The sequence below is a fragment of the Anabrus simplex genome, chromosome 1, assembly GCF_040414725.1.
Source record: "Anabrus simplex isolate iqAnaSimp1 chromosome 1, ASM4041472v1, whole genome shotgun sequence".
In the NCBI taxonomy this organism is placed as follows: Eukaryota; Metazoa; Arthropoda; class Insecta; order Orthoptera; family Tettigoniidae; genus Anabrus; species Anabrus simplex.
Genome location: NC_090265.1, coordinates 1,599,773,545 through 1,599,799,819, shown reverse-complemented (window position 1 = coordinate 1,599,799,819; position 26,275 = coordinate 1,599,773,545). Strand labels below are relative to the sequence as shown.

Sequence of the window (26,275 nt, the reverse complement as noted above, 5' to 3'; positions counted from 1 at the left end):
AACAGAATTTAATGAAAATATATACAGTCGGGGAATAAGAAACTATAGTCTAAGCTATAAACAATTTTATTCACCCTTGAAGAAATTTTAGTTTAGGAGAAGGTTCCTAAACTTTAATTTTTAAATACCTATGCTATTGGTTCTGTCAAAAATTACTATATAACAACAGTTATAGAGAATACAATTTCCGATCATTCATGTTTTATTCGGTTTTAACGTACTGACTATGATGAGTGGTATTTCAGAGTTGGAAGAAAACTAAATGTGAAGGCCTACAATATCGAAAACGCATGACTTTGATTAACAATAACATTGCATTGACGACTGTTTGTTATGAAATTCTTTGTCTCTTATGCTGCCACTCAACTCCAATAGATGGGATTTCTGCTGCATACCGAGTATAAAAGCCTGACTGAATATTGGTGGGAAATAGCTGGGGAGTTAGAAAACTTTCTTCTTTAGCATGCCATTCCTCTGGTTCATACATTTTCTGATACTGCTGGTACGTCTAGACCAGCTGGTAGCTAGATGTGCTGTTTTGAATGAGCCGTGTGCTCACTTAAGGCAGAGGCTTGCGTAGTAGTAATAGTAGTAGTAGTAGTAGTAGTCGTCATTCCTTAAGAAAAGCTTCTTCCTCTTCCAAAACCAAACCAAACCCCATGGCACTACAGCCCTTGAAGGGCCTTGGCCTAACAAGTAACCGCTGCTCATCTCGAAGGCCTGCAGATTATGAGGTGTCGTGTGGTCAGCACAACAAATCCTCGGGGCCGCTATCTCACCGTCAGATAGCTCCTCAATTCTAATCACGTAGGCTGAATGGACCTCGAACCAGTCCTCAGGTCCAGGTAAAAATCCCTGACCTGGCCAGGAATCGAACCCAGGGCCTCCGGGTAAGAGGCAGGCACGCTACCCCTACACCACGGGGCCGGCTCTTCTTTCTCTTCACTTTTATTAAATTCTATATTCATTCTATTCCAAATTAGCAGTGAAGAGGGGTGTTTCTCCTCTGGCTTGGAGGAAAAATTTGCCTCCAGGTCAGATAGATTTTTCTGCCGCCAGTGTAGTGAATTGAGATTTTCGGACTCATTGGGTAATCCTATTAAACAGATGAATAAGAGGGCATAGTTTTTGCCCTGAAACTCTACACTATTCAACCCCCCCCCTTCAGCCTTCATGCCCCCCCCCCCCCCCTTGTCCCGCCCCCTCCGAAATTAAAGAGTGTTTACGGCTCATGGCTGTCTGCGGCCTGGTCATTCCAGCTCTGGAACTTTGGACTGTTAGATCGGCAGCATAGTACTGTTCATTAAAAGTGAGAAAGTGCATGTTTTTAAAAATTTGATTGAGTATTTCATATGATAGCATTGCTTTTAATCACGACATTCCTACTGGCATTATTGTACTGATCTATGTTGATTTCAGTTGGGAAAACCACTAAGACAGCCTTTCTGAGGATGTAAAATGGCAGGTGGAGAGTGAGTGTGTGCTATTATAATGAAAACTCCCCAACTTGATTGTGACTGATAATAGGCAAGAGGGCCTACCATTACAATGAAAATTCCTTAACCCAGTCTTCACATAAGAAAAGACGTTTGGTGACTTCCCCATCACATTTCTAATGTCACATGCAATTTAATAGAATCTTACAACGTGTACACTACCTAACCTAGTATACAAGGTAGAATTCCGTAGCGAAGCACGGGTACATCAGTTAGTACAATTTGTAAAAGGAGACAAAAATCTAATTGTAATGGGAGACTGGATTGCACTGGTAAGCCAAGGAAGAGAAAGAAATGCAGGAGGAGAATTCAGACTGGGAAATAGGAGTAAAACAGAGAATCGGCTAGTTGAATTCTGCACTGATTATAATTTATTTCCTGCCAATACTTGGTTCAAATGACAAAGAACAGCTATATACATGGACGAAACTTGGTGACACTGGAAGATATCAAATAGACATCGTTATAATTAGCCAGAGATTCATAAACCAGGTATTGGATTGCAAGACTTTCCTGCAGCAGATGTGGACTATGACTTGGTGATCATGAAATGCCATCTGGAGCTTAAGAAATTGAAGAAAGGCATGCAGGAAGTTGGGATGTAGATGAGTTGAAAGAAAAGAGTATGAGGGATTGTTTCAAGGAACTAAGGAACTTTATGCACAAGGACTAATTGAAAAGGCTGAAGGAAACAATAGATGAAGAGTGGACAGTCTTGAAGAATGAAATCACTAGGGCTCCTGAAGAAAGGTTAGGAAGAAAGGAAAATCAAGTAAGAATTAGTGGATAACTCGGGAGATATTAGACCTGATTAATGGCCAGCGAAATTACAAAAATGCAAGAAAAGTAAGGTTGGCAGAAAAACAATACAGATGATTAAACAATGAAGCAGGTAGAAAGTGCAGGACAACTTAGGAAGAATGGCTGAAAGAGAAGTGTAAGGATGTTGAAGGTTGTACTGTATGGTTGTAGGGAAAATCAAGGAAAGCTTTGAAGAAAGGAGAACTAGGTGTATAAATATTAAGAGTTCAATTGGAAAACCACTTCTGGTGGGGGTGGGTGGGAAAAGTGGCAAAAAGATGGCAGGAACATATCCATCAGCTGTGTCATGGGAAAGTAGAAATGGGAGGCCCAGTTTGAGGTCAGAATTCATCAGATCTTTGAGAGATCTAAATAGTAAGTAGGATGACATACCCTCAGAATTACTGACTGCCTAAAAGAAAACCTCATGGTGAGGTTATTTCATTTAGTGTGTAAGATCTATGACACAGGAGACGTGATATCTAATTTTAGGGAGAATATTGTTACACCTATTCTCAGAGAAAGCAGGTGGCTGACAAGTGTGAAAACTACTGGATCGTTAGTTTCTTGCGTTTGTAAAATTTTAACATATATTATTTACAGAGGCTTCAGAAGAAATGTTGGAACATGTGAAGCAATCCTGACTTTAGAGATTCTGAAGGTGATCGGAATCAGATAGTGAGAAAGAAGAATTATCTATAATCTGTACAAAAATCAGTCTGCAGTGATAAGAATTGAGGACTGTGAAAAATAAGCAGCAATCCAGAAGGAAGTGCGGAAAGGCTACAGTTTATCCCCTCTTTCTTCTGTTTTATTTGGAACAGGAAGTAAAGGAAACCAAAGAAAAATTTGAAAAGGGTGTAACTATCCAAGGAGAGGAAATCATAACTCGGAGTTTTGCCGATGATATTGTTATTTTATCTGAGTCTGCAGAAGATCTGAAGAAATTGCTGAATGGTGTGGACATGTACTTGGAGAAGGAGTACAAGATGAAAATAAATAAATCCAAAACAAATATAATAAAGTGCAGTTGAAGGAAGCCAGGTGATGCAGGAAATATTAGATTAGGAATTGAAGTCTTAAAGAAAGTAGATGAATATTGTCACTTGAATAGTCTGGTCTCCCTGGTCTCCCTTCAAATCGCATAAATCTTTCGCCTTTTTTTTTTTTATTGGACTTGAATAGTAGAATAATTAACAATGGCAGAAGTAAGGAGGACATAAACTCCAGACTATCAAAAGCAAGAAAGACCTTTCTTAACACATTCACGCCCATATTTGAGTTATTGCATATAGCACGTGACCATGCTGTAGACCGTATCCGAGTTAGTCCTGATAAGCGCAACCTTGAACTGGAGCCGTTCCGATGCAGCCGGGATCTATTTTGGTCACAGATATGTGCAAGAGAGATGAAAGTAATACCCTTATGAATGCTTCTACTCACCAGAAACCACATGGCCACGGCGATTTTCCCTCCCAATGCACTTTCTTTGCTTTGTTCCTGAAGGTAGCCTAGCGCTGGCACAACTAGCTGTGTAGTTGGTTTGTGATTGAACAAGCGTGTGTATAATTGCATTCTGAAGTGTAACCCTGGCGTGTAGGGACAATATAAATGATGCAAGTGATGCAAATTTACAAAGCACAGTTTTTCAGCTGCTTGAAAATTATCTTGGCCAGGGGTATACAGTCTATATGGACAATTATTACAAATAGTGTTGGACTCACGAAACAATTACGGGAACAGAACACTGCCCTATGTGGAACAATACAGTCAAATAGGGGTGTACCGAAAGATCTAAAGGAACACCAGGCAATTCTCAAACGGGGGGAAAAGTGAACCCGACATACAAATACAGTCACCTCTCTCCGAAATCTCAGCTCCATCTACTTCATCAGCTCCAAGTCAACGTCGCGCGATTTTGCCACCAAAAATCACACCGGTCGAGGATCCATTATATAGTTAGATGGGAAGAGAAAAGAGCATATTCTTTTGAAGTTTCCACCATCAAATATAGTCAAGTTCCCCTGAAGAAGGTGCAAAGTGTGCTTCAAAAATAAAATTATTAGTGAAACATGCTATTTTTGTGGAAAGTGGTGCTCCCATTCACCCAGGAAAGTGTGACATTACCTACCACACACTACAGAGATACTAGAGGACTTCATTAAGGTATGTGCAAAATTTTGTTTCCATGTCTTGTTTAGTTTAGAACTTATTGTGAAAAGAATTTGTTGTTGTTTGCTCTGCCACTAACAGCTGGAATAGCTGGGCCAGCCCTTTAAATAGCCGCTCAGATGATGGGCGTGAATGTGTTAAGAAAAGAAATGTGCTCAATTCGAACACTGATATAGGCATTAGAAAGCTGTTTTTGAAGCCTTTCTTCTGGAGCATTGCATTGTATGGAAGTGAAACATGGACAATAACTAGGTTAGAAAGAAAGAGGATGTAAGCTTATGAAATGTGGTGTTATAGAATGCTGAAAGTGAGATGGGTAGATCGAATCACGAATGAAGAGATACTGAATCAAATGTGCAAAATTTGACCTGAAGAAAGAATAAAATGGTGGGACACATCTTAACAGACCCAGGACTTGTTTAGTTTGTTTTTGAGGGAAAGACAGATGGTTAGAATGGTAGGGGTTGACCAAGTTATGAATATGACAAGCAGTTTAGAGTAGATGTAAGGTGTAGTAGTTATGTAGAAATGAAAAAGTTAGCACAGGACAGGGTAGCATGGAAAGCTCAAGCCAGTCTATGGATTGATGACTCAAACAATTCACAGTATTTCTTCATCCATGTAAATATATTTAAAAAATTTATGAAAACTAAAGTCAGTCAGTCCAGCCATTCTGTCCAGTCGATTTCCTTCATTCTTTTTTTAATTGAAAGGTATTCATGCACAGATTTGTCATCAGGTACTTCCTCAAAATATTTGATTTTTCAATTTTTTGTCTCTTTGAAGCAATCATATCTTTGGTTCTAATTGAGGTACGGAGTTCGTTTTGGCCTAAGAACACTCAGTGGATCAAGGTCTTTCATTTCAGCTCTTAACTGTTCAAATTGGTTGATTCTGAGGAAAGTTATGAGTGCACATTCAATTTGATGTCTCATTTCTTCAACATTTTTTCTCATTGAAGCAATCATATCTTTCGTTCTAAGTTAGGTATGCAGTTCGTAGATTCTGATTCTGAGAAAAGTTGTGAGTACATTTGTCTCCATGACGACGGTCTGTGAGAAGGACATTTTAACAGTTCGGCACGTAGTATTGTTCCAAGGAACAGTTAATTAAATTTCTTTGTGTGATGTATTTTCAAGTGCTTTGTTGACATAATATTACATTCTATTACCACAGCATATCATGTGCTTTATTTCATTAACTCGAAACGTTGCAAATACATCCGTGAGGATAGTAACGAACATCACCATACTTTGTACATTTCGGGCGGAGCCAGCGGGAAACTGCTAGTGTAATTATTATTTTCCAGAACCAAATGCAGAAATATGTAAAGTCAATAAGTATCTGCAATTTTGCTCTGTTTGTCTTTAGTTGGCTCTATGATGTTATGTGCTCACCAGCCGCTAGATGCCACCATTGTCTATGTCTGTCTGTGGTAGGTTTCAGCGTTATCAGATCAGTACAGCTCACGCTGCTGTGACGTAAAAATGGCCGCAGAGTTCTGCAATCAGTTTTTTGTGGTCTGAGGGTGTACCAGGAGCAGAAATTCATAAAAGACTTTCAGTACAATATGGGGACAATGTTTTACCACAGCAAAGTGTTTACCAAAGGACTGAACAGTTCAAAAGGGGTCGCATGAGTGTGAAGAATGAGGAAAGATCTGGGTGTCCATCTGCAGTCAGAGCTGAACCGTTATCAACAGTCACTCGTCTGTTATTGAGGATCATATCAAGCACTTGTTCAGTATTGGCATCAGTTACGCCTCCGATCAACAGGTGAAGGAAGTGGTGCATACGTGGCTTGCTGTGCAACCAAAAACCTTTTTTACAGAGGGTATCAGAAAGCTTGTGAAACAGTGGACAGTGTGCATTTAAAAGCAGGGGCTTGCTACGTTGAAAAATGATATCAGTAAATAACTGTGTACTCTTTTTGTAGTGAATAATAAAAATTGATTGCAGATACTTACTGTATTGACTTGCCCTCGTATATAAAAGAATCTTCTGAATTACAAAATTACAGACACAATGAACACATGAATACAATTCATGGGGCACTTAGAAAGAATGGACTCAAATAGACTGACTCACAGAATGTACACATTCTTAAAGAATAAAACCACTAGATCAAATTGGTAGAAAGAGATAGAGAAAGGCCTGAAGGAATTAGGATCACCAAATCTACTGGACCAATATGAAATTATAAATCACACTCACATGGAAAGCAGACCCGGCCAACAGCTGGAAATTGCAGATGATGTTGATGATGATGATGATGATGATGCTGATGATGATGATGCTGACTCACATGGAGTTTTGAGGATGATGAGAGAAAGAGTAACTGACATGTATGGTCCCTGCAATGAAAACACACCCATTCGCTACATATGAAGGAATACTGGGCTAAAGAAAAAAGCCAACAAATGTTGATTCCATGTGATCCTAAGTAATCCTTTCATGGCAAAGAGGAAGTACTGGAATTAATAACAAAAATAAATGATTAACATAAAGAGTTAAACAAGCCATTAACTTTTTAACTAAGATCATTTTCCACTTTAGTAACTGTCCGGCTCCATGGCTTTGATATACGAGCGCTTTGAATTACAAGCATGTTCCCGGAACGAATTATGCTCACAATCCAAGGTTCAACTGTACTGTCGAATATCTCCATCCTTGAGAATAATGAATCTCAATTCTTGTAGCATACGAAATGATGATGATGATGATGATGATGATTGCTGATTGCATGGAGTTAGTTCAGAATAACTATTTTATATTTGTTACTGAAACATGGTTGTCTGTAAATGGTGATGGTCTAACTTCTACAATATCACAGGTTACGAAGCATTTCATTCATTTAGAATTCCTTCTGGAAAATTACTCACGGGTGGGGGAGTATCAATTTACGCTAAAAATAAATTGTGGCAATGTGATATCATCTATAATGTCCAAAAGCATAATAATATTCTGGTTTTGAAGACAATGGAAGAAAACCTACAAAATAACCAAAAGCTGTTTTACAGGGTGCTAAAATCTTTGCGAACGGAGAAGCAGTGTCCTCTCAAGTTCATAAAGGACAAAAGCGGAAACTTCCTCCAAAGTGAAAATGACATCATGGAACGGTGGAAAGAACACTTTCAAGAACTGCTCGGAGAAAATATGGAAACGGAGAATAACGATCAAGCTGGAGAAAAACAGCAGCACCAAGAGGAAGATGGGACCTGTGAGGAATTACGTATTGAGGAACTAAAGCATGCACTGATGAAAATGAAACTAGGTAAAGCTGCAGGCCACGACCAGATAGCACCTGAGATGCTCAAGTTTATGGGCAAAAGTGGTGTAGATTTGTTCCACCATATAATCAACATGGCCTGGAAAACAAAGAAGGTACCAACTGACTGGGAGTACAGTGTCATTGTCCCAATATTCAAGAAAGGGGGCAACAGAGATGGCACAAACCATTGTGGCATATCGCTCCTGAGTGTGCCGGGAAAAATATATGCATGGATCCTGGAAGATAGATTAAGGCAAGTTGTAGAACCACAGTTCGACGAAGCGCAGTGTGGGTTTCGGCCAGGAAGAAGCACCCAAGACCTCATTTTCACCATCAGACAGATCAGCAAAAAACTGATGAGGTACAGAAAAGAGGCGCATCTTGCCTTCATCGACCTAGAGAAAGCCTTTGACACCATTCCGAGAGTTGAAATTTGGAACACACTAAAGGAAAGAAATGTTGATCAGCAGCTAACAGCAGCAATTCAGAGCCTGTATAGTCGATGTCAGAATTATGTTCGAACTTGCAATGCAGAGTCTCAGGTGTTTGAGACCTCAGTGGGACTCAAACAAGGCTGCATCCTCAGCCCACTTCTCTTCATTACCTTAATGGATGATGTGATCAAATCATGTTATGGGAAGGTGCAGAAATTCAAGCTTGGCCGTAAGTTTCTGAGGCCAGTGTATATCACCCATTGTGCGTCTGCTGATGACATATTGCTGCTGGGAGTTTCAGAAAGGATTCTACAAAAGAACTTTTTAATCTGGGAAGAAGAGCTGGAAAAGAGGGGCATGAAAATCAATGTTAGAAAAACTCAGACCGTGACGATGTCACAGCAGCCTACCTCACAGCAGATTGCACTGAATGACGGTACACTATTGGAGCAGATCACCCATTTTAAATACCTTGGAGCCACATTGCAGGAAGATAGAAGAATTGATGGCAAAATTATAGCTCGATCCCAAGCCTCAGGGCGGCTCTTCAATGCACTGAAGAGAAATTTTCTTAACAACCGTTCTGTGTCTAAATCCACAAAACTCCGTGTGTACAAGGTGATATATCTGCCAACCTTGCTCTATGGCTTCGAAACCCGGGCATTGACCAGCAAACACCGGAGTAGAATTCAGGCATCAGAAATGCGATTTCTTCACAAAATTGAAGGAAAAACGAGAAGGGACAGAATCAGGAATCAGACCATCAGAACCAGTCTTGACGTCTCACCTGTTCTCGAGAAAATTGAACAGAGCCAACTACGATGGGTTGAACATGTATATAGAATGGAGGATAAGAAAATGGCTAAACAAGCTTGGGACGCCAGAATGCAAGGAGCTAGACAGTGCGGCAAACCCAGAAGAACGTGGGAAGAAGATGTAAAGGCAGCTGTGGAAGCCAGGGGTGAGGAATGTAGGAAAATGAAGGAGCTGGCCCAAGACAGAACCCGCTGGAGGACCCTCTGGAAAACCTCGAGACCGCAAGGTAGAAGAGGACCGACTAAGTAAGTAAGTAAAAAACATATCTTTAAATAAATTAATAAATAATGTTTAATTAAAATGTTGAAAACCGAGCTTGATAGCTGCAGTCGCTTAAGTGCGGCCAGTATCCAGTATTCGGGAGATAGTAGGTTCGAACCCCACTGTCGGCTGCCCTGAAGATGGTTTTCCATGGTTTCCCATTTTCACACAAGGCAAATACTGGGGCTGTACCTTAATAAAGACCACGGCCGCTTCCTTCCCACTCCTGGCCATTTCCTATCCCATCGTCGCCATAAGACCTATCTGTGTCGGTGCGACGTAAATCAACTAGCAAAAAGAAAAATTTAAAGAAATGTTGAAAAATTAAAGTATTGAATAGGTTGCAACAAATTTCATAAATTATAATTACTTGGACCATAAGGAAAATTCATAAATCAATACCACTAATTAGATGACCATCTAACTTAAAATTAATTCCCACTTGATAAATGAAATACGGGCCCCCAATTACTATAAACTATTTAAAATTGAAATTTGCTATACATTCCTACATCAATAATTAAGCAATTACACACAGACACACACACCAAAGCAAAATGTGGCTCCAACAGCAAATAAAATTTACATGAATAGATAAATGAAGTTTAAATGACAATAAATAAATGACAGAAAACTTTCCCAGCTAAGTTAAATATCACAAGGGAGAAATAATATAAATGTCCCACAATTAATAACAGAACATGGACGCACATAACTGGAGCTAGACGTTACCGAAGCCAAGCTATCATTTCTTAAATGTGGCCAAAGCCACCAATGCTTCCCCACAAGATAAGATAATATATGATGTAACAAATAACAAAGTATAAGACCGCAAACAATGGGGAGAATGGGACGAGAACATTAACCGAATGGCATTAAAAGGTGACAAGCAAATTTCAATTCCTCACAGGCTCGACGTTATAGAAAAAAAAATAATAATAATAATAATTATTACTATCATGGATGACAATACGAAATTACATTTACATTTCATTAAACAGTTTGCCAAAGCTTTGTTAATTTTGAATAGAGGCGGCTTTGGACAGGGCCAGATTCGTGTATGAGGTATAATATAATTTAGACCCCAGAAAAACACAATAACACCATAGTTAGAAAGAAAATTCAAAGAACGATGAAATTTAGAAAGGAATACACAGACCAAAATTTAATAATAATAATCCAAAGTGCGACCTTACCACCCATGCCATTGCCCCATAGAAGTACATGACAGCATCATAGTCCCCATAATTTCGGGCTACCGCCATATAGCGCCATATGCAAAGGCGTTCGATGGATGGGACCTTTTTAGTCTAGAGTCAAATGCCACCTCATCTGGGAAAAATGAAGAAAAATAAACTTCAAATGATGGGTGAGCAAAAGCTCTTTCGAAGGTGCAAGGTTCAACTGCACTCCTCCGTTCCAAAGAATCAAACCAACGGCCTCCCGGGGGCATGGTGCACTCGCGACAAAAGATCATAATATAACACTTAACTAACTTAAAGGCATAAATGAACGGAGGGAATTAGGATGCAATGTTTTTCCGGCAAAATGAGAGGCAAACAAAAAAAAAATTATAAAACTATTTATTAATCCTTGATAAAAATCGCGATTAATTGAAATTAACCCTGAATAATTATAATATAATGAAAATAAAATATACAATGTCTGATGGACTAAATACAAATTTGGAGATGCCACTCATTTCATTGATAAAATTAATGAATTCATATTTTGTTAATATTTATTGATTAAATGTTGAAATTTTTTGTTCCATTTCATTTTTGACATGACGATAAGTATTACATGAAATACTCAAAAAATCCTTTTTTTAAGAACAGATATATCCTTATAAATGCGGCGGTTCTCTTTACATTCCTTCTTCACTCTTAGAAGAAACAATTATTTATGCAAAAACAATTGGAGACAACTTGGAGTGGCTGCCTAACTAAATAAGTAAACAAAAGAATAAGCGAACACTAGTTGATAAAATCATAATCATCAAAATAAAATTTGACATGTCGGGTCCGGAAATCGAACCCACATCACAATGAATCCGATGACAAAATAACGAGACAGAACTTGTTTTGGAATCCAAGCAAAAAAAATTAAACACAACTCAAGAAGCATATTAAAAATACGTACACATCTTTTAAAACAAACTATAAACAATATACGCATGCAACTGGCTGTATAACGTAAAAGAAATATTGTGTGACAAAGAAAATCCATGGTCTGTCTTGAGTTCGAACCGATGATCACCCGGATGACATCAACAGACGGGTCTTTAAAAACTCCCTTTTTCAATTAATCATAAGGTCATCAAATCAATAATAATACTAGCATTCGAGTTATTTAATTTCTTTATAAAAATAAACATGAAAGCGTTAAAAGAAATCCTTTAAATGTAATCGGGTTTATGCGAACCCCCCTGCATTCAGTCTTAGTGGACAGGCTTGAACAGGCTTGGCAGTTGAACCTTCTCAAAGGGAAGTGCTCACTCACCCTTTTCTAAATCATAAATCATACAACGTCTAACCACACCAAATAATGGCCGACTGCAGAATATTTCTTGTTAACAACTCAAGGCAAGACCAAATCGTCTCCCTTAAAGTACATCATGGTACATAATATCATTTCAACTGATATCCTCATATATTCCAAAGCTCCACTGTCTTATTAATTCACTGCCCTGTTATAATTCTTTAATTCAATATCAAGCCACTATTCATCTTCTCAATTTCACAGCCATAGACTTAGAATGTCCAGGTTCACATCCATCTGACTACGTAGAATATCTCAGCCTATGTTTTCCTACAGTTTGAACTCAGTCAAAAAAAATCGAATATGCATTTAAACGTATCCATAATGTTATTCTCATATACAGAAAGGCAAATACTTGACATAAAAGGAAAACACTTATCTAAATGCGAGGGCGTTTGTTCGTTGTCCAGGCATGTTGCAAGTTACGCATATAATTAATACAGCCATCTACATATTCTTATCATGCAAAATTACATTAAAACAAGAGTGCCTTCCTCTCTCCATGATATAAGCCGATAGTGCATTTTGAAGACACTGTCACCATGCATTACCAAAATAGGCTTGAAAATCCCATAAAATAAAATATACATATCATGGTTTGAAATTATCAATAATACAAATCTACATTTTTCCCACCTAATCTAAAGCACTCACAGACTTACAGATATTTTTCTATTAAATCACGTACATGCAGTACATTAAATATTTTTCACGCCTGAAATTTTAGCCCATATAATAGAATTTCACTTCTTATCTAGATGAATATAAAAACAATATGAAGACCACTCACAAGTTCTCTCTCTAATTCAAGAATACTTGCAATTTACATTTCTAATCTAATTAATGCGATCTACATATTATATAACCATGCATTTATTTAGATAAAGATTTATATTTTTGTACTTATCGTCATGTCGTGAAATCCGTGGCTCGGGCCCAGGAAAAAGGCCCTTGTCGTCGCTTAGGCTCTCGTGGCGCTGACGTGAGTCACAGGTTCGAATCCACTGCTATTCCTGCTGAGCACGTTCATAATCCCAGGGTCCTCTTCTGCACAGTAACAACTTTAATTATGTTGAAATACGTTGCTTCACTCAAACACCTGTAACAACTCTAATGATGTTGAAATAAGTTACGTCACTCGAACACAAATTTTTTTAAAAAGCGTAACACAGTTCTTGCGGTCACAATACTTAAACACTTCCAATACTGTCACTTGGACAAGGTTTTGAACACCGCGTATTTGCAAAATGTATATTATCACTCTCAAATACAGGTAAGGTCAGAACACCAGCGAACCGTGGGTCTGCCTTGAATCTTTCGCGTCAAGTGGATGTTGTGTCATCATGGCTACCTCTTTTATAACCTTACTCCTACACACACAATAGACGGCGGTCAGTCCCCACCACTTTTTTTAAAATTAATGGTTCTACATGTTGTACGACATCGGTAATGCGCTCAAATGTGTGACTCAGACTCTTAAGTAGTTCTGTTATATGCGGAACCTGCATCAATCGGCCGTTTATTTAAAATTTATTATCAAAATGATGCCTTTACAGAATCCCCCGTAAGGATTCGGCATACTTCGTTAGCGTAGGTACGCTATTAGTAGTTATATAATCAGATGATCGCGTATTTTTCCACATGTTAAACATTTTATAAACAACTCGAATTTTGGCAGAGGTCTATTATGAAAACATATGACATGCCGAGTTTTCACTTACTAATTGTTATGCATATCTCGAAATCATACCATACAAATCAAGCTTGCATGTTGGCATTACCGTGTTTCAGCCATTTTTTTAGCGGGTGGAGGTATTAGTATTGATTTTCTTTCCTTGTCATTTTTCATCTCTCTCTCTCTCTCTATCTGGAGATTCCTTCAGTTACGACGGAGTCGTGTTTACCAAGTTAGAAGCATTGTGCAAGCAGGTGCAACCTAATGCAACTTTCTGTAATTTGTACAAGGGAGCTTAACAAAAGTTTTTCACTGCCTAAAATAATTAATAAATAAATATGTGCATGACTGATATGGTCACAAAAGAATGAGTTGAAAATTCAGCACGAACGATAAGTTAATAAATATAAACAAATAGAACAATATACAACATTACAAGCGCATAACTAGCGATTCCAAATTCCCTCACAATTTAATTACAATTAGATCGTGAAGTTTTAGTCCATAATCAAAACCTTACAAGGCAGTTACTGATTTTAAAAATTAATCTTGATCATGAATTGGAACCTTTTAAGAATATTTCATTTGCAGAAGTGAACACAGTACAGTTACGTAAGCAAATGGTTGCCAAAAAGGTCCATTAATGTAGAGGTCAGATTCATGATAAGGTCTTTTACTTCAAATAATCCATGGCCTTAGAAGAGCTCCCAAAAATATTATGATTTTTCAGTACTTATATCCTTGTGGTAGAATATCCAATTTCACAACTTACACCACAGTGACAGTCAGCACTCACACGACTATTCTCATATAATAAGTTTAAAGGTAGGTTGGAGCCAAAATAAATTTACATTAAAGGCATAGCCTTAATCCTCCACCACCAAGCCTGGAATGTCTAACTCCCTTTTCAAGTCTCTCGAACTACACCAAAATGTCTTCCAAAGTGCACGCGCTGACACAGCCATCTTTTACTACATCCGCCGGAAAAGTGGAGTTCTCTACTCCAAGCAACCCGTGCACACAGATTAAAAGTCCGTGATGCGCATGTGCGCAACTTACTGATACACTTATTGAGCGAATCAGGGAGGATCCAGCAATGACGTAATAATCGCAGATAACAGTTTTTAAAATAAATTTGCACTGTAGACTGCACAAATAGACAAGTGTTCCAAACAGTGGATTAAACTGGGAGATAACATTCCAATACGTAAGTAGACATGCCCAAATAAATACTTGTTGCCATTTTCATGTCACAATAATCCTCTCCATTAGGTAAATCAATCAATCACTACTGATCTGCATTTAGGGCAGTCACCCAGGTGGCAGATTCCCTATCTGTTGTTTTCCTAGCGTTTTCTTAAATGATTGCAAAGAAATTGGAAATTTATTGAACATCTCCCTTGGTAAGTTATTCCAATCCCTAACTCCCCTTCCTATAAAGGAATATTTGCCCCAATTTGTCCTCTTGAATTCCAACTTTATCTTCATATTGTGATCTTTATTACTTTTAAAGACACCACCCAAACTTATTTGTCTACTGATGTCCTGCCACGCCATCTTTCCACTGACAGCTCAAAACATACTACTTAATAATACGAATATAAATGGTCCGTTATTGGACATTATAAATTTTCCAGCTAACTCATTCCTGGTTGCCAGCGTTTCGCCCCCGTGTGCTAGGCTGGGCTCATCAGTTGGTACCTAGCACACCCACCAAGACGCTGGCTAGTGCATACCGTAGACGTTACTGCATAGGCTAATTGTAGCCACCGGCAGTGCCAATGCACTATGAGAGACTCTGTCCCACTTTCAGATTCCCTATGGGAATTAACATCTTTATCACATACCACTTAGTCGAGCAGCTCGTATCCTTTCTCCCAAGTCTTCCCAGTCCAAACTTTGCAACATTTTTGTAACGCTACTCTTTTGTCGGAAATCGCCCAGAACAAATCGAGCTGCTTTTCTTTGGATTTTTTCCAGTTCCTGAATCAAGTAATCCTGGTGAGGGTCCCATACACTGGAACCATGCTCTAGTTGGGGTCTCACCAGAGACAAATATGCTCTCTCCTTTACATCCTTACTTCAACCCCTAAATACTCTCATAACCATGTGCAGAGAGCTGTACCCTTTATTTATAATCATATTTATGTGATTACCCCAATGGAGATCTTTCCTTATACTGTATTAATACCTAGGTATTTACAATGATCCCCAAAGGGAACTTTCACCCCATCAACACAGTAATTAAAACTGAGAGGACTTTTCCTATTTGTGAAACTCACAACCTGACTTTTATCCCTGTTTATCATCATACCATTGACTACTGTCCATTTCACAACATTATCGAGGTCATTTTGCAGTTGCTCACAATCTTGTAAGTTATTTATTACTCTGTACAGAATATCATCTATGAAAAGCCTTATCTCTGATTCCACTTCTTTACACATATCATTTATATATATAAGAAAACATAAAGGTCCAATAATATTGCCTTGAGGAATTCCCCTCTTAATTATTACAGGGACAGATAAAGCTTCACCTACTCTAATTTTCTGAGTTCTGTTTTCTAGAAACAGAGCCACCCATTCAGTCACTCTTTTGTCAAGTCCAATTGCACTCATTTTTGCCAGTAGTCTCCCATGGTCTACCCCATCAAATGCCATAGACAGATCAATCGCAATACAGTCCAATTGACCTCCTGAATCCAGGATATCTGCTATATCGTGCTAGAATCCTACAAGTTGGGCTTCAGTGGAATAACCTTTCCTAAACCCAAACTGCCTTCTATCAAACCAGTTATTAATTTTGCAAACATGTCTTATATAATCAGAAAGAATGCTTTCCCAAAGCTTACATACAATGCATGTCAAACTGACTGGCCCCTAATTTTCAGCTTTACGTCTATCACCCTTTCCTTTATATACAGGGGCTACTATAGCAACTCTCCATTCATTTGGTAAGGTTCTTTCATGCAAACAATAATCAAACAAGTACTTCAGATATGGTACTATATCCCAACCCATTGTCTTTAGTATATCCCCCGAAACCTTATCAATTCCACCTGCTTTACTAGTTTTCAACTTTTGTACCTTACTGTAAATGTCATTGCTGTCATAGGTAAATTTTTATACTTCTTTATTATTAGTCACCTCCTCTATCTGGACATTATCCTTGTAGCCAACAATCTTTACATACTGCTGATTGAATACTTCTGTCTTTTGAAGATCCTCTCATACACACTCCCCTTGTTCATTAATGATTCCTGGAATATCCTTCTTGGAACCTGTTTCTGCCTTAAAGTACCTATACATACTCTTCCATTTTTCACTAAAATTTGTATGGCCACCAATTATGCTTGCCATCATGTTATCCTTAACTGACTTCTTTCCTAGATTCAATTTCCTAGTAAGTTCCTTCAGTTTCTCCTTATTTCCACAGCCATTTCTAGCTCTGTTTCTTTCCAACCTGCACCTCCTTCTTAGTCTCTTTACTTCCCTGTTATAATATAATGGATCTTTACCATTCCTTACCACCTTTAAATAGTGATACTCTAGGCATATGTAAAACCACTACTGTATGATTACCCTTTCACTTTTAGACCTTAGGCATTAATCCGCCATTGTTGTGATTGTCTATGTATTGTTCCTCTTGACAGAGCTCTTGCTATCTGGAACCCTATTTATCAATAAAATAAAAAAATAAATTTAACCGATTTAGAGTTCTTTATAACAGGAGGCAATACATTATATTCCCTAAACATTGATGATTCTATACCTTTCACTCCATATTTCTCCAGCTCCATGGCTAAATGGTTAGTGTGCTGGCCCTTGGTCGCAGGGGTCCTGGGTTCGATTCCCAGCAGGGTCGGGAATTTTAACCATAATTGGTTAATTCCGCTGGCACGGGGCTAGCTGTATGTGTCATCTTCATCATAATTTCATTCTCATCGCGACGCGCGGGTCACCTCCGGGCATTAAAAAAAAGACCCGCATCTGGCGAGTCGAACTTGTCCTCGGACACTCCCGGCACTAAAACCAGACGCCATTTTATTACTCCATACTTCACTAAATTGGAGTGAGAGGGATATGTCCTCAATGATCCTCTAGTTTCATATCTATGAATTTCACTATTATAGGAGAAGTTAACACAGCAAAGTGAGTTAATTTCCTGTCTAGGTTATACATAAAGACTGATGATGAAAATGCAATTTTCTTATGGAATGGCAGAATATTTGACTCTGAAAAAACTTAATGTGATGGTATGAGGAATATTGTGTTTGGTTTGATAAATAATTTTGGAACTATTTGTGTGCTAAACCCCTAATTCCTGCTATTTTTAACTTGTTGAGAAGTATTTTGTGGTCAACCAGGTCAGATGCTTTTTTAAGCTCTATGAGTAGCCCTGCTGCTAATTTATTTTCATCTAAGGTCTTTTGAACATCTATTACTGTGTTAAATATGGAATTATCAGTTCCTCTATTTGTGAGAAACCCATATTGATTATCAGAAAAGTAATTAGTTTTACATAGAAAATTTACCAATCTAATTTTTACTATAATTTCTATGAGTTTTCCAATCACAGATAATATACTAATTGGCCTGTAATTGGATGGATCTGTATTTTTTTCCTGATTTAAAGAGAGGTAAAATTCTGGCACATTTGAGTTATTGGGGTATTTCTCCACTGAGATTTGAACGGTTAATAATTTCCACAATATGTGGCACTAAATTTTCAACACAGATGATTAACATGATGTTGATTATTTTATCTTCCAGAAACTGAAGCCCACTAATTTTTTTTTTTTTTTTTTTTTGCTAGTTGCTTTACGTCGCACCGACACAGAGAGGTCTTATGGCGACGATGGGACAGGAAAGGGCTAGGAGTGGGAAGGAAGCGGCCGTGGCCTTAATTAAGGTACAGCCCCAGCATTTGCCTGGTGTGAAAATGGGAAACCACGGAAAACCATTTTCAGGGCTGCCGACAGTGGGGTTCGAACCTACTATCTCCCGAATACTGGATACTGGCCGCACTTAAGCGACTGCAGCTATCGAGCTCGGTAAGCCCACTATTAACCACTAAACAAAAGCAAAGCTGTCTTTAGCAATGACTAACTAGAGATCAAACTACAGATTAAATCCTCTTCTGTAAAAACGAGAGACATGTGCTAACTTATTATGCAACTAAGACGTTACAAAATCTTTACATAAAACAATCACAAGATTGCTTTGAAAAGAAAAAAAATACCAATAAGTGCAATAGGCTACATAAGAATTTAGCTTGGTATAAATTTATTATCACACCATTGAAGTTACTGCGCACATCCTGTAGAGAAAGTATCTTAATTTGAACACAAATTTTCTGACGCCGGAATTCATATCTGTTAAGAATATTTAAAGATGTTCACAGGGATCTTTAAAATAGAGACTTATTGAGTGAAAATGCACAAAAACTAAACACTTCAGCTTTTCAAAATAATGGAATTAACGCTCAAACAGGAAAATATTATCCCTCTAACATACTGTATAGTTCAGTTTTTATGAGTTTTGACCTGACATTTGAGCGTTGCCTTTTGGCGGAGGCTAAGTGAATTAATAAACAGCCAATCATAAGCAGCTGATCGCTCCAGTAGAGCATGTTAGTCTTTAGTTCCAGTTACCAGTGTTGTCGATCTGTTGTTTAGTGTAACCACGTGCTATCAGCTGTGTGTTGTATTGTGCTCAGTTCTTTCGCAGTCTTTGTCAGTTCACTCGGTCATTCTTGACAAAGCACCAACAATGGTGGCTAGAAATTGATTGAGTGGATGAAGGAGCACAATATTTCGGTTCATGATGACATGACGAAGGTGTGATCTCGTGCATCTTGTGAAACAATACAAGCCCTAGTACCCGGCTTACGTGGTGGATGAAATAGCCAGGAGGCAAGGGCATATAGTTGTTCGCCTTCCACCATACCATTGCCATTTTAATTTCATAGAACTGATTGGGTGGGACCCAAGTGAGGGATTATGTAGCTGCAAATAATGACACTTTACAGTTTCAGAAGCTGAAAGACTTCTTTGCGAAGCCATAGGGCGTGTAAGTGCAAAAGACTAGAGCAAAGCTGGGAGACACAGTCTGAGATAAGTGAATCTTGGAGAGGGAAGGTATCACAGATGATTATGTTGAAGACGTTATTATCTCGTTACGGTCACAAGAGTGAAACCTCAACCGACAGTGACAATGCTGGTAGTGACTCGGAAATGTGGGTGTATTCCCTTTGTAGGATTTTTTCCTTCCTTAGGAGAAATCAAATCTATTAGCAATGCAAGCTCTTCTAGATGGTGAGTAGAAATTTCATTTCATTTTCTCGCATTTTATCTGTTTGAGCATTGGTCTACTTTTATTTTATAGCCTTATCCTAAATAGGTTATGTGTTATTGTTCATCTTATGTGAATTATGCATGTTGCTACAAAGAATAATTGATTCTGGACTTATATTCGAGTATATATTTTTCCGTTCGTGTTGTGTGTCGTGAATCAGCTGTTTGCACTCGTAACAATTTGGCACCAGTATCTGACATCTGGTTAACTGTCAAGTCGAAACTCATAGAATTGGAACTATAATTGAAGTAGTAAAAATGGAGTACTACCCAGTGCACGTAACTTAAAATGGCTAAGAAAACACTAAAACATACAATTAACACTTTTCAAAAAGGACTGGAACTACTCCATCACATCACCTTTTAAATAAGGCAGCTTAACAGCCATCATCCACAATTTTGTAAGGGCAACAATCTCTCATTCTAGAGCCATTTTGATGCGCATCCTTCCAATGCGGGCAACTCCAAGCAACTGCACACAAAGACTGCTACTTGTTAGCACAGCAACCTTCAGTTCAAATTCGCCCTTGGGAGAGGTGGTAGTTATGAAGACAAGTGTTGACAAAGCAGGGAGGTATAGCGTTTGGCGATAACATTGAACCAACATGGTTAAAATAATCAGTTCTCAGGCTAGAAAATTAATGAATAAATTTAAAAACACATAGCTTTGAAAGACATTCCAACTTTGCATAACTTAGCTTGGGTTATAAATAATCCAAGTTAAAAATACTGTACATACTGAAAAGATACATACATGGCATGAGAAACCTTCATTCTGCAGAAAGCTGAGGTTGATTCTGAATACAGTAAAAATTTAAAATCCTGAATTGGAGTAATTTGTAGTAAAAACTACATCTCAAACATTGTAATATAACCATGTTTCAATTAATGCATTGTCTGGCTCCTTGGTTGAATGGTCAGCGTAGTACTCTTTGGTTGAGAGAGCCTTGAGTTTGATTCCTGGTGGGGTCAGATTTTAACCTTAAATAGTTAATTTCCTTGGCTCTGGGACTGAGTGTTTATGCTGTCCCCAACATCCCTGCAACTCGCACACCACACACAATACTGTCCTCCGCGACAATAATACGTACTTTCCTATACACGGCAGATGCCATCCACCCTTGTCGGAGGATCTGCCTTGAACTAACTGTTTAACTGGACTTCTAAATCTTGAATCATGCATGTATGAATACTTTTTACACAGCTTCAAGCACTTGCTTGCTCTTGTACAAATTAATTTTGAAGATGATATTCATATTGAGAATAATAACCTAATTTTAATTTCAGTTACTCCACATACACGATGTCGTTTGAAACTTTTAAGATTGGAGAGAATAAAGGACTATCTCCTTATGGAAGAAGAATTTATAAAAAACCAGGAAAGGCTGAAACCTCAAGAAGAAAAAATTGAGGTAAGTCTGAATGTAAGAATGTACTGCCAACTCATAATAATACTGCTGTAACATTTTACTGTAAATTTTAGCAGTGATTAAACTTCTATCTAGACCGTATACAATTGTTCTTTTTTTTTACATCACATCAACACAGATACAGTAGGTCTTATGGTGACAATGGGATAGGAAAGGCCTAGGAGTGGGAAGAAAAGGGCCATGGCCTTAATTAAGGTACAGCCCCAAGCATTTGCCTGGAAACCAAGGAAAACCATCTTCAGGGCTGCCGACATCAGAGTTCGAACCCACCATCTCCCGGATGCAAGCTCACAGCTACATGCCCCTAACCGCATGGCCAACTCACCTGGTTTAAAACTGTTCTTTTGAACACAAGTGAGAGTGATAAGTTCAGGAAGAGGCAACGAATAACTTATTAAATTATCAATTTTAAGAACAGCCTAGGACTGGACGAGATAAAAGCAGATAAACAAATCAACTTTGTCTTGATAAAGATGCAAAAGACAGAAATATAATAGATTAGAATGTAATTAGAATTAAATACTTCAATGTAATGTGTTTATTAGTCAGGGAGGAAGAAAAGTATACATATAGTTGCTCATCCAGTGCCATTCTAGACTGTAAAATATGAGTAAATCTTCCTTGCCATAGTTTTCTTAGTTTTGTTGTCCTCTGTATTTTTCCTTCTTACTAAGAACCTGCTGCTATATTTATATTTATTTTATTTTATTTAATGTATGACTTTTAGTACTGGGAGTTTCTAAGGACATGTGTGGCTTGCCTGGTGCAGGTCTTTCTATTTGACACCCACGGATGACATGCATGTCTGGGTGTGTGATGATGATGATGATGATGATGATGATGATGATGTAAGGAGTGGCTGAAACCTAGTTTTAGCATATAGCCTACACCTGTCGAATAACACCAAGAGGTCTGCTCAAGGGTTAACGTCCTCATCTGACGTACAAATCACCATCGACAGCCTTATTTGCCGTTACTGCATATGAACACTGCAGAGAGGTTTGGAATGGAATCCAGGCTTTTGGCACACAATCTAGTAATTAGAAACCACCACCTCTCCTACTCTGCCTGCTAACATTATACAGGTGCCCTTCCAATCTCCTTATTGCCCCCTCTAGGGACACCATGACCTTGACGTCGGTGTGGGGCTTGAGTGCTTGTTGATACCGAGGGCTGTGCCAGCTCAGGGTTACCCATGCTGGATTGGCCTCGGTGTAGGGCCAGACTAACAAGGTGTTCACCGAGTTGCCTGAGAGGTGTCTGTGCTCTTTAGATTTCATAACTATTTCTACCCTTCTCTACTCACATTCTTAAATTTCTTTCCTCTTCCTGTCCAGCCAACCTCTCTGCCTCGGGTAGAATAGGATAGTATGGAGGTTTTATCCTCCCCCAATCGCAAGTTTCGGGTCGTGGCGAGGTGATGAATGGCTACTGGGAGAGTAGTTCCTAGCGACCCCCCTCCAGATACCGGGCGCCCTCTGGAGTATATAGCCTTGCCTTCGGTACGTCAGGGCTCTGCCGAAGGTCGACCTTTTATATCCCGAGTACTCATGGGACATGTATGGTTTTTGAGTTTGATTTTGGTTTTAATTCTTCGAAAGCTGCAGGCCTTAAAACTGTGTCTTTAAATTGTACTGCAAAGAAACGTAAACGCTTCAACAGAGCCGATGATTTGTTCAATAGGGAAATGTCTGAGGAAAATCTGCCTCGATTCCTCGTTGCCTCCAGAGTCGATGGACAGAGCTTCCTTCCAGAAAATCCGTTTCTAATCAGTAATGATGTGGAGGATATTGTTGGTGGAGAGGTTGATGAGATGCGGAAGCTACGAGACGGCTCTGTACTTATCAAGACTAATATGGTTGTACAGAGTAAGAGGTTACTGGAAGCTACAATGTTCGGACCAGTACTTGTTAAGGTGGAAAAGCACAAGACCTTGAACTCCATTAAAGGAGTCATCTTTCACAGGGACTTAGTCAAAGCCTCTGATGATGATCTCATCCGAAGCCTTGCACGTCGGGGAGTTTCCGACCGGCAACCAATCTGCCGGTTCCTTCAAGGAATAAGGAAACGGCAGGTAAAAACGTGAGGCCCCTACGGTCTCATGTTCGATCCCTTTCTGGGGAACTCATTTCTCCCAGGAAGAAGGCCCACCGTTCAAAATCAAAGAGCACGCTATCTACGGAGGGCTCAGCCTCCAAGTCACCCCCAGCGCTGGTTACTTCGGCGGGCAAACTGGCCAGATTTTTCAAAACGCACAGTGATGGCCGATGATATGCTGGAGTCTGTTGACGACCACGTCTCTTCCATTACTACGGAAATTTTGGCTGCTGCAGAGGAAACAACTCCTTCCTCGTCCGATATTCGTCGCCGGAAACAGGTCCCATGGTGGACGGACGAAATTGCAGCAGCAATACGTGATCGCCGACGGGCTTTTAAGCATTATCGTCGGAATCCTACGATGGCCAATCATATCATATTTAAGCGTCTGCACGTGAAGGCTCGTTTTTTGATTCGAGAAAGTAAGAAATCTACGTGGGAAAAGTATGTGTCTTCTATGACAGCACATACTCCGTCATCACAAGTGTGGTCGAAACTCCGCCGTATTGTCGGTGTACAGAATGTGCCCTCAGTACCCGGAATCTCCATTAATGGAGATATGGTTACGATTCCTTCTGTCATTGCTGACCACATCGCGTCACATTTTGCAGATACGTCCAGCTCTGCGAGATACGACCCTGCATTTCTTCAAATTAAGTGCGAAGCAGAGGCACACCATCTCTCTGTTGCCTCCAGTGCTTCGCATCCCTACAACGTGCCCTTCACGGAGTGGGAGTTGCGAAGTGCACTCGCGCTATGCAGCGATACGGCTCCTGGACCGGACAAAATCCAAGCATTTGAGTGACAGATGTCTCAAGGATATCCTCACCCTGTTCAACAGAATATGGAGTGAGGGAGTATTTCCATCTCAATGGTGTGAGGGAATTGTGATACCAATTCCCAAGCCAGGTAAAGATCCAAAATTCCTGGATAGTTATAGGCCAATATGCCTTACAAATGGCCTCTGTAAGTTATTTGAAAGGATGGTTAACCGGCGTCTTATGTGGGCCATGGAAAAGGAAGGTCTCTTGTCTAACTACTAGTGTGGGTTTCGCTCTCATTGGTCTGCCACTGATCGTCTGGTCAGACTGGAGAGCGCCATTCAGGAGGCCTTTCTCCGGAAGGAACACCTAGTGGCTGTGTTTTTTGACCGGGAGAAAGCTTACGACACTACCTGGCTTCCTTTCTCCTCCTTCTTGACCTGTGCTTTGGTAGGAAGGCTGGAAGAAGGTTTTCCAGCCATATTCGGGGAAGTCATTCCCCCCGCACTTGAACTAGAGGACTTTCCAGCCGAAGGTATCAGAAGTGCTCTTTCCAGAATTTTTTGGCGATATGGGATTCTCTCCACACTACACCAGTGGGGATTTCGGGGAAATTTGCCAACGTTTATTGAGAACTTCATGTCCCTCGGTCTCTTTCGAGTCCGAGTAGGGAATGCATTTTCTCAATATTACGTTCAGGAAAATGGAGTACCTCAGGGATCGGTACTGAGTGTAACGCTGTTCCCAATTGCCATCAACGGCATAGATGCCGCTGCTGGGCCCGCAATCGTTCCTTCGCTGTATGTAGAGGATTTAGCTCTACATTACAGCTCCGGAAGGGTGGCGTTTGCTGAAAGACAGCTACAGCAAGCTATTAACCGAGTCGACAGTTGGGCCCTGCAACATGGTTTTCGATTTTCAGCAGCGGAAACCTCAGTTGTACACTTCTGTCGACGTCGGCCTGTGCATCCCGAACCAGAGTTCCGCTTGCGAAACAGTGTCTTACCAGTGGTTGACACCTGCAGAAGACTTCTTCTCCAACTTCGTAGGGGAGCGCTGCGGTTTCTGATGTGTGGTACCAGGGCTGGGTTCTTGGCAACTTCTGCGAAGCTGTGTACGTGTGCAGGCATGTAGGTAAAAGAATTAGTAGCTGGTGGTGAGCTTGGCAGCAGGTGGAATGGAGGCACGATATTCCTTCCAGAAGGATCCAGAAGCTGTTCGATGCCTGACACAAGTAACCCGGCAAGATTTTCCCGGATGGAGAGGAGAGAACTAGGTGATGTGTAAATTGCTGCCTGGAGACTGATTATCTCGGATCAAGTAGGGGTATTTCAGTCGCTTTGACAAAGAATACTGCAATGTATTCGAAAAGTCAGTAAACTGTACGTGATGTAAATATAACTACAACACGGTTCAACCCAGAAATTAAACAAAATAATTCTTCATACCGTGGTTGCTTCACCTCTAAGAAACTGCAGCATATCTAAAGAAAAGTATTACATTTAAAAGGGTTTACCCTTAGAAGGCGGGCTCCCCATTTGATGGAGCTCAGAGCAAGCACTTCTAGCTGCTGAGACATTCAACCATAAAAGACAACAGAAGCTCAGGTGCTCCTACCGAGGAGCAGCGAAGTTTGAGAGAGAGAAGAAATGGCGAAATACAAAAAGAGACAAATAGAAAAGCTGAGTTAACCATCAGGATTTTACATTAACCAATAGAAAGACCTTTTATTCTGTCCAATGAAATTGCTCTTCTTTCCTGCTGATGCTCTAATTGCACAAGTTCTGGAAAAGTTCAGGCTTATGAAACAGGAAATACCGAGCTCGATAGCTGCAGTCGCTAAAGTGCGGCCAGTATCCAGTATTCGGGAGATAGTAGGTTCGAACCCCACTGTCGGCAGCCCTGAAAATGGTTTTCTGTGGTTTCCCATTTTCACACCAGGCAAATGCTGGGGCTGTGCCTTAATTAAAGCCACGGCCGCTTCCTTTCCACTCCTAGCCCTTCCCTGTCCCATCGTCACCATAAGACCTATCTGTGTCGGTGCGACGTAAAGCAAAAAAAAAAGGAAATAATGCTTCCAGAACTGTGTGTGTGCTACAGTATGTTTCAAAAGTCAAAATGTTTAGACCAACATTTAACATTTTCACAATGCCAGAATTTAAA

The 26,275-nt window shown here is 39.6% G+C and overlaps 1 protein-coding gene across 1 annotated transcript in view; it reads left to right on the top strand.

Moving 5' to 3' along the window:
• The window catches only part of LOC136881116 (26S proteasome regulatory subunit 4), a 215,958-nt gene that overhangs the window by 46,185 nt on the left and 143,498 nt on the right, over nt 1-26,275 (top strand). The window contains exon 3 of the mRNA XM_067153762.2: nt 21,112-21,236. Within this exon, the coding sequence (XP_067009863.1) occupies nt 21,112-21,236 (125 nt within the window). The remainder of the gene's footprint in view (nt 1-21,111; nt 21,237-26,275) is intronic.